At 36.6% G+C, this 12,606-nt stretch overlaps 1 protein-coding gene across 1 annotated transcript in view; it reads left to right on the top strand.

The window, feature by feature from the left end:
• RRP15 (ribosomal RNA processing 15 homolog) overlaps nt 1-12,606 on the top strand; it is a 102,209-nt gene that overhangs the window by 39,255 nt on the left and 50,348 nt on the right. Inside the window, exons 3-4 of the mRNA XM_053712504.1 lie at nt 3,959-4,056; nt 7,459-7,654. Coding sequence (XP_053568479.1) covers nt 3,959-4,056; nt 7,459-7,654 — 294 coding nt within the window. The remainder of the gene's footprint in view (nt 1-3,958; nt 4,057-7,458; nt 7,655-12,606) is intronic.

The following is a 12,606-nucleotide window of genomic DNA, read 5'->3' on the forward strand; positions in this document are numbered from 1 at the left end:
GCCCCCCCCCCCCCAACATAACCCATAAAAATAATATTCAGACCTGCAGTACATAACCCCTTGTAAAGATAATGGCACAATACTATCTAAAGGAGTAAACTGTGTATTATCTTTATTTTAAGATACCAGCTTTTTAAAGTTGATAGTCACCGTGCAGGAGTCTTATAATTACTTCACTGTGCCAAAACTTCTGATAAAACCAGAGATTTGGAAACTGGTATCACTTCATGTCACTTAGCAGGGGTGTTAAATCGCTATAGTCGGAGATCTGAAGTTGATTTCTTTACTTGGGGTATAGTTGAACTACTGCACCAATAAATCAACTTTGTGATGTAATGCATCACCAGATTATTTCTGACTTGTTTTTCGCGGTGACGATATTCCATGCCTTTCTAACAGCACTGGGCTTTAATGCTGTTAGGACAACATGGAGCATCCTGCAGCCTCCTCCTTTCAGAAAATTAAAAATCGGACGGTGGGGGGGGCATGCCTAGTAACGTAGGCAGTCCCCCATGATCTGATCCCGGCCTCGAAATCACATAAGTGCATCAACTATCCCATGACTTTAATTTTCCAGCTATTAACATGGGAACTTTGTTCCAATCTAAGCACTTGCTCCCTGTCTTGAATGGGTTAAAAACATTAGATGGTTGACTGTGTACAAAGCTACTCAGACAAGCACAACGGGCCTTTGCTGTGTTTCGTACTACTACACAATGGTTCTAAACTATCCATGCTAATGTACTGTAGACTTAAGTTTTGTGTTTTACCAGTGTTGTACAAGTGACTGCAATTTATTATAGTGAGAGAGTGTAAGTTGCTGATAAACCTGAACTATCATAGAAGATAATGCCCTGATGAAGCCTTTGCTTAGGACAGTAAAAGTTCAAATATAAAGCGAGAAAGTTGTTTTTGCTTTGCGCATCTAGGAAGCACAACTTACGATAATTATACGGTGAGTGGAGTTTGATCATTATAAAAAAAGTGTTGAGTAACATTCAGACTCTGCTGATATGTTTATCTATTGGAATTATGCAGAAAATTGTTAGTACAAAATGTTTACTGCCCCTTTTTAAAACTCCTTTTGCGCGAAGATTTTCTCCACTCGCCCTAGAGAGACCAAAAAGCAAAATCTGTAACCTGCAAATAGAATAGTAGATGTATGCAGAATATTGAAAACCTAGGTTTCAGGTTATGGTTCATCTTTAAAGAGACAGTCTACACCAGAATTTTTGTTTAAAAATATAGATAATCCCTTTGTTACCTATTCCCCAGTTTTGCATAACCAACACGGATATATTAATATTATTTTTACCTCTGTGATTACCTTGTATCTAAGCCTCTGCAAACTGCCCCCTTATTTCAGTTCTTATGACAGACATCCATTTTAGCCAATCTGAGCTGGCTACCTTTAACTCCTCGTGTGTGAGCATAGTGTTATCTATATGACACACACGAACTAACACCCTCTACTGGTGAAAAACTGTCAAAATGCCCTGAGGGAAGAGGTGACCTTCAAGGCCTTAGAAATTAGCATATGAACCTCCTAGGTTTAGCTTTCAACTAAGAATACCAAGAGAACAAAGCAAAATTGGTGATAAAAGTAATTTGGAAAATTGTTTAAAATTTCATTCTCTATCTGAATCATGAAAGTTTATTTTGGACTAGACTGTTCCTTTTAAGAGACGTAGGACAAAGCACATTTTTACACAAAACCAAGACGTGTTCTAATTCACGTTGAGATCTGTGCATATCCTAAAAGGGCTAATTAAATAAAAATAGTTTGTATACATTTTTTCTTTTTTTAAATTGCTTGCAAAATAAACATTTGATTCAGATAGAACAGCCGTTTTAAGACACTTTCCAATTTTGCCCAATTTTGTTTTTATTCACACTTTCTGGGGAGCATGTGCACAAGCTAGCAGGATATACGTATACTAGTCTGTGATTGGCTGATGTCTTTCACATGATACAAGGGGCCGGAAAATGGGAGAAAAAATAAATTTGCCAGAGAAAAAAAATCTACTGCTAATTTGAAATTAAGAGTAGGTGTTAAGTGATTGTGTTTTTTATTATACACTTATTAATTATGTAATTCTACTGCATTGAGTGGTCTTTTAAATAGCCATGCTATCTGGAGCAGTCTACTCCACACCCTTATTAGTGTTTAGACAATAATTGTATTCCAACTGAGTTCACAGCTTCTAGGCATGCTCCAGCAGATAATCCCTGTTCACTTTTGCATTCTACCAAAAGAACAATAGATATAGATACAGCCATAGAAGTAAATATGTGGGGAGGAGTTAGAGCTTTACAAATCGGAAACTTAAAAGAAAGGGTTAATGGTGAGGCACTGCAGTATAAATTTGCAGGTCAAGTAATTAAAGTACATATTGTATTTTGTCTCTATCCCAACTTGTTTTATGTCCCTTTTATTATTATTATTATTATTATTATTATTATTATTATTATTATTATACCGCAATGTAGTAATATCCTAATACTAATGTCCTCATAAAAACTTGTTGGGTTCCTTGTGCCCATTTGGAAAATATAATTGTGTCCAGAAGACAAAATGCCTGTAGGTGCTCTGTATAATTCAGATGTGTCTAGCAAATGGACACTTGCTGACTCTCAAAATATGTATTTATTTTAAGAGGGGTTTTTTCTGTATGAAACGGAGGTGAAGAAATAAAACCCTACAGTGGTGATTTTTTTTTTTTTACAACAGTAATGGTTAAAATGTAGTAATTTTTTGTTGAAATGCCAAATGTTGGTCATAAATTCATGGTGCGTCTGCCCAGCATTATGAAGGTATAGTCCGTGAAAGAGTGCTTTTGTACCCGGCAGCTGTATTATAAGATTACCACAAGTAGAAAACTATTAAAAACAAGCCCTTAATGAAGCTGCTCAGTTTTTCCTAAAGAGAAAAAAAAAATGCTTTTAATTTGTAGAAATGGAGGGACGTTACTTCATTTGTTTGTGGGGGACGCAAGGAAAATAGGTTAATTTTCTTTAACTCTTTAGCTGCCGAAGAGGGTGTTGCAGCCCACTTCTGTTAAAAAAAAAAAAAATGAACAAAATGAATGCATAAATAACTTATGTTTACTAACTCTGGTGATGGTGTTTTGGTTTTATTGTAATTATCAGTATTATTAGTCAGTAGCTGGTATGTTAGGCATCACATTTGGCTATTTATGTGATAGCCACTAATTACAGTAGCATTGCATAATTACCGAGAGCATAATAAGACAATGCAATAACACTCTGACTTTCATATAAGCAGTAGATGTTTGCGCTATTACTAAGTTAAGTGCAAATATTGCTTTAGCATAAGCAATATTTTGCAATCAACTTGTAATATGGCCCTGTATGAGGGAGGTTACAATTTTCGTTAAAGGGACTCTAACCCCAAATGTTTTTCTTTTACGATTCGGATAGAGCATGCAATTTTAAGCAACTTTCTAATTTACTCCTATTATAAATTTTTCTTCATTCTCTTGCTTCTTTATTTGAAAAAGCATAAATAAAAGCTTAGGTGCCCGCCCATTTTTGGTTCAGCACCCTTGAATAGCGCTTGCTGATTGGCAGCAACATTGTATTAAAATAATCGGCAAGTGGTACCTATATGCTGAACGACCGGCTCCTTAGCTTTACATTCCTGCTTTTCAAATAAAGATACCAAGAGAACAAAGAAATTGATAATAGGAGTATATTAGAAAGTTGCTTAAAATTGCATGCTCTATCTGAGTCATTATAGAAAAAGTGTTTAGTATCCATTTAATGTCCCTTTTTAAAATGTTTGTTCGATGAGCTTTCTGTTTCATAATAAACTTAAAAGGTGATATTAAAGCCAGACTATTATTGACGTATTTCAGGGTGCAATATATTTATATAGTGTACTTTTTCTGTCTTGTTTAATGCGCCTTCTTCCCTCATGTAACATTTTATAATGCAGCTTGATAAAAAACGGCAATGGGAAATGATGTGCAGAGTGAAGCCAGATGTTGTCAAAGGCAAAGAAGTGGAGAGAAACCTGCAGAGAATTGCCACTAGGTAAAAAAATAAAAATCTACTTTCTTTCTTTGCACTTTTTAAGTTTAATGTAGAAATGTGCACTATCTGTAGTCTGTTTCTAATAGGACTTTTATTTTTCAGTTTGGACCTGAAGGAGCCAAATATGCAGAGTTTAATTTGACAACAGAAATAAATCTGTCTTGTTGGAAATATTTGTTTGCTACTTCAAGTGCCTTGCTAATTCTGTCTATATAGTTAAGTTATATATTTTGTCCAGTGAAGCTCATCTGATATTGACCAAATCCCCCCTCCTTATAGCTTCAGAGGTGAATTCCCCTTAAAGTGATGGTAAATTCTCCCCTTTTTAAAATCAGATCTGGAATGTAAGTGCTATTTTAGATGGAGTTTAATTCATTAGCTGTAATGAAGATGCGCTATAACTTAGTTATTAATATAGATATGAAATTCAAATACCCCACGTTACACCACCCACTTCAAAAGTCAATTTTCCTGTCAGCTAAATGATTGAATTACTCTCCAATCAATGCTCTAGCTACAACAAAAGTGCCAGATGGGGAGAGCGCTGATTGGACAACAATTCAATCTGTTAGCTGACAGAAAATTTTACTTTTGAAGTGGGCGGAAGAGCATGCAGTATTTGAATTTCATATCTATATTAAAAAGCATGTTATACTGCATCTTCATTACAGCTAATGAATTAAACTTCATCTAAAATAGTGCTTACATTCCAGATCTGATTTTAAAAAGGGGAGAGTTTACCGTCACTTTAAAGGGACAGTCTACACCAGAATTTTTATTATTTTAAAAGATAGATAATCCCTTTATTACCCATTCCCTAGTTTTGCATAATCAACAGTGTTATATTAATATACGTTTTACCTCTGTGATTATCTTGTATATAAGCCTCCTACAGACTGCCCCCTTATTTCAGTTCTTTTGACATATTTGCATTTTAGCCAATCAGTGCTTACTCCTAGGTAACTCCATGTGCGTGTGCACAGTGTTATCTATGATTCACATGAACTAACACCCTCTAGTGGTAAAAAAAACTGTCAAAATGCATTTAGCTTAGAGGCGGCCTTCAAGGTCTAAGAAATTAGCATATAAACCTCCTAGGTTTAGCTTTTAACTAAGAATGCCAAGAGAACAAAGCAAAATTTGTGATAAAAGTAAATTGGAAAGTTGTTTAAAATTATACGTCCTATCTGAATCATGAAAGTTTATTTTGGACTGGACTGTCCCTTTAAAGTTACATGAAACCCAATTTTTTTTTCATGATTCTGATCAAACATTCATCTTTTAACAACTTTCTAATTTATTTATATTCCCAAATTTTGCTTCATTCTTTTGCTATTTTTTTTTTAAGGATTAACTATGCACTACTGGGAGCTAGCTAATACATTGTGGGAACCAATAACAAGGCATATACATGCAGAAGTTAGCTCGTAGTAGTACATTGCTGCTCCTGAGCATACCTAGGTATACTTGCTCAACAATGGATACCAAGAGAACAAAACAAAATGTATATTAGTAGTAAATTAGAAAGTTGTTTTAAAATGGAATGCTTTATCTGAATCCTAAAAGGAAAAAAATGTTGAATTTCATGTCCCTTTAATTGGTTTGCTATTTATACATTGGCCTTTTGCCTTGAATCTTGGGCTGGTGCAGAATCCTGATAATGTTATTACAGAAGCATATTCTGGATGATTTTCTTATGGTTTAAAATGGCTTCCAAACCCATTAACGCCTATTTTAAGATCTCTTTACTTTGAAATGGTGGTTAGTGTTTTCTAGTTAATACAAGCTAATTTGTACACTTTAGAAGGGGGATGGGCAAAAATCAATTATTGGATGAATGCAGTATTATTACTAGACTTTTATCTCCGCCGACAACAATTGGTGTTCTTGGTTAAATATTAGTTGTTCTAAAAACTACAATTTAATGAATACAATTGTGTTTATAGCCTGTAATCTTATCTTAAGAATATGGAGAGCACACTCTGCACCTTCTAAGAATTTATAAAGCTCTGCTCACTCAAAGCACGTTAGAGCAATTTAATTTTCAAAATCCTAATAATGCCCAACTGGAAGCGTATTTTAAAAAATGGACAGGGGTTATTAATACTATTCCAGATATTGCGCAAATTCAATTAGTTAAACCGCTGATAAATTCGGATAATGTTCAACAAAATATAAATCTTGGTCATCTACCCAATTCGTGGTTGGGATAATAGATTTCCCTCCCCACCACTCTTTTTTGTTGTTGTTTAGTTGCTCTAGTAATACTATGTTCGAGAAATGAGTCCCCCCCCCCCCCATCTTCCCTTGTTTTTTTCCTTTTTTCTCCTTTTTTTTTTTTTTTTTTCTATTTTCTTTTCCTTTTCTTTGTCTTGTTTTATTTGATGTTTTTGTCACATGAATGTGTCCATATCTACCGATACTGTAACATTTTGGGTATTGTATGAATGACCTAATGTGACTTGAATCCTACAGTCATCACTAATTCTAATATTATTTGTTCTGATTTGTTTATGATGTAATAACTTTTCAATTATATGCGTCATAATGTATGTTATGAAAAACAATAAAAATTATATTTAAAAAAAAAAAAAAAAGTAGATGGTTAGTCTATTTTGACACTGAGAGCTGCTCATCTATTGTCATGTTTCGATCATCCTATGGTTGTTGATAGAAAACGTCTTTACTGTTTGGCAGCTTAAAGGGATTTAGGTAGAACATACCATTTTAAACGACTTTCCAGTTTACTTCTGTTATCAAATTTGCTTCATTCTCTTGGAATGCTTTGTTGAAGAAGCAGCAATGCACTACTGGTTTCTAACTGAGCACATGGGTGAACTAATGAAAATTGGTGTATATATGCAGCCACCAATCAGCAGCTAGAACCTAGGTTCTTTGCTGCTCCTGAGCGTACCTAGATAAACCTTTCAACAAAGGATTACAAGAGAAGGAAGCAAATTAAATACAAGTAAATAAGAAAAATGTTTAAAATAATGTGCTCTGTCTAATGAGTCTAATTATGATTTTACTGTCCCTTTAATGTAGGTGCAGAGCTCACTGATATCTGGCCAGCTATGTTTACAAGTTTTTGTTGGCAGGAAGAATGCAGATCTAACTATTGTGGTTTTGAAGTTATGATGAGCACACATTTTTATATCGTGAGAATATCTGATTTCTATTGGTGACAGTCAGATATCACCAGTTATGGATAATTGAAGGAAATGATAAACTTCATTTTAGTGAATATAAGGATGGAATTTTTTTATTTCCCTTCGTAGTTCAGACGCCAGGAATCCCTGCTCTAGAGGTTAAAATAACTGCTGCAATTTGGCTGTTTCTATTGCTTTTTCTGATTTCATATTTTAGCTGTTGAATGATTGTAATGTGTTCTTTTTCATTTAGGGGTGTTGTGCAACTATTTAATGCTGTCCGAACACATCAGGGTAACATCAGTGACAAACTAAAGGAGGTGGGAGGCTCTGAGAGAAAGCGGAGTAAACTCATCTCATCTGTCTCCAAGAAAGACTTTATTGATGTTCTTCGAGGAAAAGAAAGTAAAACGGAACAGAGTGTCGCAAAGAAAAGAGGTTCAAAAAAGGTATTTAAAAAAAAAAATTGTGTACAAATCTTCAGTCAGTTCACTCTCTGTATGACATAATAGGGATTGTTTCTTTACAATCTATATGAAAAATCCCATTCCGTGAATAAGTATTAGTAAGGAATTCATTTTAAGATTTTTTTTAATTTTTTTTTATTTATTTTTTAAGGAAAAACGAACCATAATATTAAAAGCAAAGCAAGTACAATTTGTATCTGCTCACAATGATAAATTGTGAAGTAAGAATTTGTAGAACTACATCATTTTTGCAAACTGGTACAAAACATATCGAATGAATCTGTAAATTTTACTCTCGTACTATAAAATGGTGATATTATGCAGTAATTGAAGACCTAATTTAATTCCTTATGCTTTTCATGCAGAGAACATTAAGTCCCATCCATACAATTACTTGAGCTCCTTAATTTTTCTATCTTAACCCTTTCCCGCCATTAGGATGTTCTATGCCGTTTGGCTGTCCTGAAGCCATAGTGGCTTGTTAAATAGTATCACAGACTAAAGGGAGTACCTAGCGTCCTAGGAACTCCCCCCTGACCTGATCCCATCATTGAAATCACGCAATTACATGAACGATAGTGTGATTTCAATTTGTTTACATTGGAACTTAGTTCCAATGTAGACAAATTAGCTCCATCAGGAAAGGGTTAATAAACCTAAAAAAAAAACAATACTAAAACTTGATCTAAACTAAATAGTTCCCCAGTATCTGGTAAAGTTTGTGATAAAGGTTAACTAATTTGACAGGTTCGTTGGCTGCCAAATGCAAAATGAAAATGTCTTAAACATTTGTATACTCTGTCTGGATTACACACCCCAAAAAATTGTGTTTTTTCTTTAATCCCTATTAAAGCAAATGTCTAATTTACATTAAAGGAACATATCTGCAGTTCATGGCAAGCAATACACTACTGTTGGCTGTTTGGTTTGAGAAAATGATTGTCTGTAGAGCGTAACTGACAAGTCTGAAATAAAGTATTTACATAAAAATACCTTCCAGCAATAAGACAACAGTAGTGTACTATACACTGGAAATATATTTTTCCTGTTAAATGTCCCTTTTTAATGAGAGAAAAACAGCAAGAAACTCTCACAAACAAATGATTTATAAGGACAACCAAACCTATCAAATGAAATATTTCTTGGAATCTTTGACTTCTTGAGTCTTCCAGTAATTCTTTGTGTGAGTCTATCACATAAAGTTTGCTTGCTGTAACCCTGTTTAACAAGGAAACAACTAGAGTTGCTTAATTTATTACGTTTGTTTAGTTACATCTTTCATAAAATAATGTTGCCTGCTCAGGGCTTAAGGGGGATTTGCTTTTTCAATTTATTCAGTGTTTAAGGTCACTGGAGCCAGCAAAATGGGTGGTTTAAAAGTTCCCATGAATCGCACACAGTAGGATATGCTTTTTCTTTAAATTAACTTGGCATGCTGGGAGCACTTGTATGAGCTAATGTTTCTAATAATGTCCCAGTTTACATTTGCTCTCCTGTAAATCTATGCCCAAGCATGCCCCTTGGAAAACGATTGTGTGGTTAATATCCAGTAACATAAGAGATTTGAAAAACAAATGCTTTTTTTTCAGTAATAACACATTCTGTAATACCGACTGTATTTCTGTTATGCTATTTGCACTTTTGATGTTGTGGGTGGAATCCAGCTTTTGGCCCAAGTGTACCTCTGCGCTGCGGTTTGTTCTCTTTTTATCATCTAAGTGCTTTTTGTATGCCAGTAAAACGTGCTTGATCCAATTACCACATAAACATATTGTCATATGGTTTTTGTTTGTGTGTAGTTGGGGCATGTTGAAACTTCAGCATTTAGTATTTTATATATTTCAACAACAAATATGCTTAGTATCGGACTAAAGGTTACTTTAGATCTGTGATTAAAAAATCTGACTTAAAGGGATATTAAAGTGTGCCAAAAAAATGCTCTAATGTGTTAAAGTATTTTTTATTGCACTATTGATTGTATATAACTGTCAACCAGCGCTGCGGAATCTGTTGGCGCTCTACAAATACCTGATAATAATAATAACCTCTGCAAAGCGATTAACATATTTATTCAGCTTACTCCCAGTAGCGCATTTCTGCTCTGGAGCATAACACATCTGGTGAGCCAATTACAACAGACACATTGTGTGTAACTACCAATCACCAGCTAGCTACCATTAGTAAGTTGCTGCTGTTGAGGAAATTTACATGTGCCTTTCAACAAATGCTGCCAAGAGAATGATTTAATACATTTTTAATAGTAGTGGGTTTGTGTTTTTTAGAGCATAACATTTTAACTGAATCATGAAAAATTAATTTTCGTTCTGTTTTTGCCATTGTTATCTTATCTAAAGACTGAAAAGCCCAGTAGCAAATGTATGTATTCAAAATAAACTGCTTATCCCAGTAGATGTAGAGAATAAGGAGATTAGATCCCTGGCTAGGTTAAGAGGAATATAATTGAATCAACACTGAGTTATAAAAGGGGCTTTAATGTGACAATTAAACATTCAGGATTTGGATAGAACATAACATTTCTCCAACATAGGTGTGTCCGGTCCACGGCGTCATCCTTACTTGTGGGATATTCTCTTCCCCAACAGGAAATGGCAAAGAGCCCAGCAAAGCTGGTCACATGATCCCTCCTAGGCTCCGCCTACCCCAGTCATTCTCTTTGCCGTTGTACAGGCAACATCTCCACGGAGATGGCTTAGAGTTTTTTTTTTTTTTTTTAAGATCCTAAACAAGTTTCTCAAGGTTCCATCGTTCAAAATGGAAACCATTCGAACAATTCTTCCTTCCATCCAGGAAGGTCAATTCATGACCACGGTGGATTTAAAGGATGCGTATCTACATATTCCTATCCACAAGGAACATCATCGGTTCCTAAGGTTCGCATTCCTGGACAAGCATTACCAGTTCGTGGCACTTCCTTTCGGATTAGCCACTGCTCCAAGGATTTTCACAAAGGTACTAGGGTCCCTTCTAGCGGTGCTAAGACCAAGGGGCATTGCAGTAGTACCTTACTTGGACGACATTCTGATTCAAGCGTCGTCCCTTCCTCAAGCAAAGGCTCACACGGACATAGTCCTGGCCTTTCTCAGATCTCACGGATGGAAAGTGAACGTAGAAAAGAGTTCTCTATCTCCGTCAACAAGGGTTCCCTTCTTGGGAACAATAATAGACTCCTTAGAAATGAGGATTTTTCTGACAGAGGCCAGAAAAACAAAACTTCTAAACTCTTGTCAAACACTTCATTCCGTTCCTCTTCCTTCCATAGCGCAGTGCATGGAAGTAATAGGTTTGATGGTAGCGGCAATGGACATAGTTCCTTTTGCGCGCATCCATCTAAGACCATTACAACTGTGCATGCTCAGTCAGTGGAATGGGGACTATACAGACTTGTCTCCGAAGATACAAGTAAATCAGAGGACCAGAGACTCACTCCGTTGGTGGCTGTCCCTGGACAACCTGTCACAAGGGATGACCTTCCGCAGACCAGAGTGGGTCATTGTCACGACCGACGCCAGTCTGATGGGCTGGGGCGCGGTCTGGGGATCCCTGAAAGCTCAGGGTCTTTGGTCTCGGGAAGAATCTCTTCTACCGATAAATATTCTGGAACTGAGAGCGATATTCAATGCTCTCAAGGCTTGGCCTCAGCTAGCAAAGGCCAAGTTCATACGGTTTCAATCAGACAACATGACGACTGTTGCGTACATCAACCATCGGGGGGAACAAGGAGTTCCCTGGCGATGGAAGAAGTGACCAAAATCATTCAATGGGCGGAGATTCACTCCTGCCACCTGTCTGCAATCCACATCCCAGGAGTGGAAAATTGGGAAGCGGATTTTCTGAGTCGTCAGACATTACATCCGGGGGAGTGGGAACTCCATCCGGAAATCTTTGCCCAAATTACTCAACTGTGGGGCATTCCAGACATGGATCTGATGGCCTCTCGTCAGAACTTCAAGGTTCCTTGCTACGGGTCCAGATCCAGGGATCCCAAGGCGACTCTAGTAGATGCACTAGTAGCACCTTGGACCTTCAAACTAGCTTATGTATTCCCGCCGTTTCCTCTCATCCCCAGGCTGGTAGCCAGGATCCATCAGGAGAGGGCGTCGGTGATCTTGATAGCTCCTGCGTGGCCACGCAGGACTTGGTATGCAGATCTGGTGAATATGTCATCGGCTCCACCATGGAAGCTACCTTTGAGACGAGACCTTCTTGTTCAAGGTCCGTTCGAACATCCGAATCTGGTCTCACTCCAGCTGACTGCTTGGAGATTGAACGCTTGATCTTATCAAAACGAGGGTTCTCAGATTCTGTTATTGATACTCTTGTTCAGGCCAGAAAGCCTGTAACTAGAAAAATTTACCACAAAATATGGAAAAAATATATCTGTTGGTGTGAATCTAAAGGATTCCCTTGGGACAAGGTAAAGATTCCTAAGATTCTATCCTTTCTTCAAGAAGGATTGGAGAAAGGATTATCTGCAAGTTCCTTGAAGGGACAGATTTCTGCCTTGTCTGTGTTACTCCACAAAAAACTGGCAGCTGTGCCAGATGTTCAAGCCTTTGTTCAGGCTCTGGTTAGAATCAAGCCTGTTTACAAACCTTTGACTCCTCCTTGGAGTCTCAACTTAGTTCTTTCAGTTCTTCAGGGGGTTCCGTTTGAACCCTTACATTCCGTTGATATTAAGTTATTATCTTGGAAAGTTTTGTTTTTGGTTGCAATTTCTTCTGCTAGAAGAGTTTCAGAATTATCTGCTCTGCAGTGTTCTCCTCCTTATCTGGTGTTCCATGCAGATAAGGTGGTTTTACGTACTAAACCTGGTTTTCTTCCAAAAGTTGTTTCTAACAAAAACATTAACCAGGAGATAGTCGTGCCTTCTTTGTGCCCGAAACCAGTTTCGAAGAAGGAACGTTTGTTGCACA

Source organism: Bombina bombina, chromosome 4 (genome assembly GCF_027579735.1).
Source record: "Bombina bombina isolate aBomBom1 chromosome 4, aBomBom1.pri, whole genome shotgun sequence".
Taxonomy (NCBI): Eukaryota; Metazoa; Chordata; class Amphibia; order Anura; family Bombinatoridae; genus Bombina; species Bombina bombina.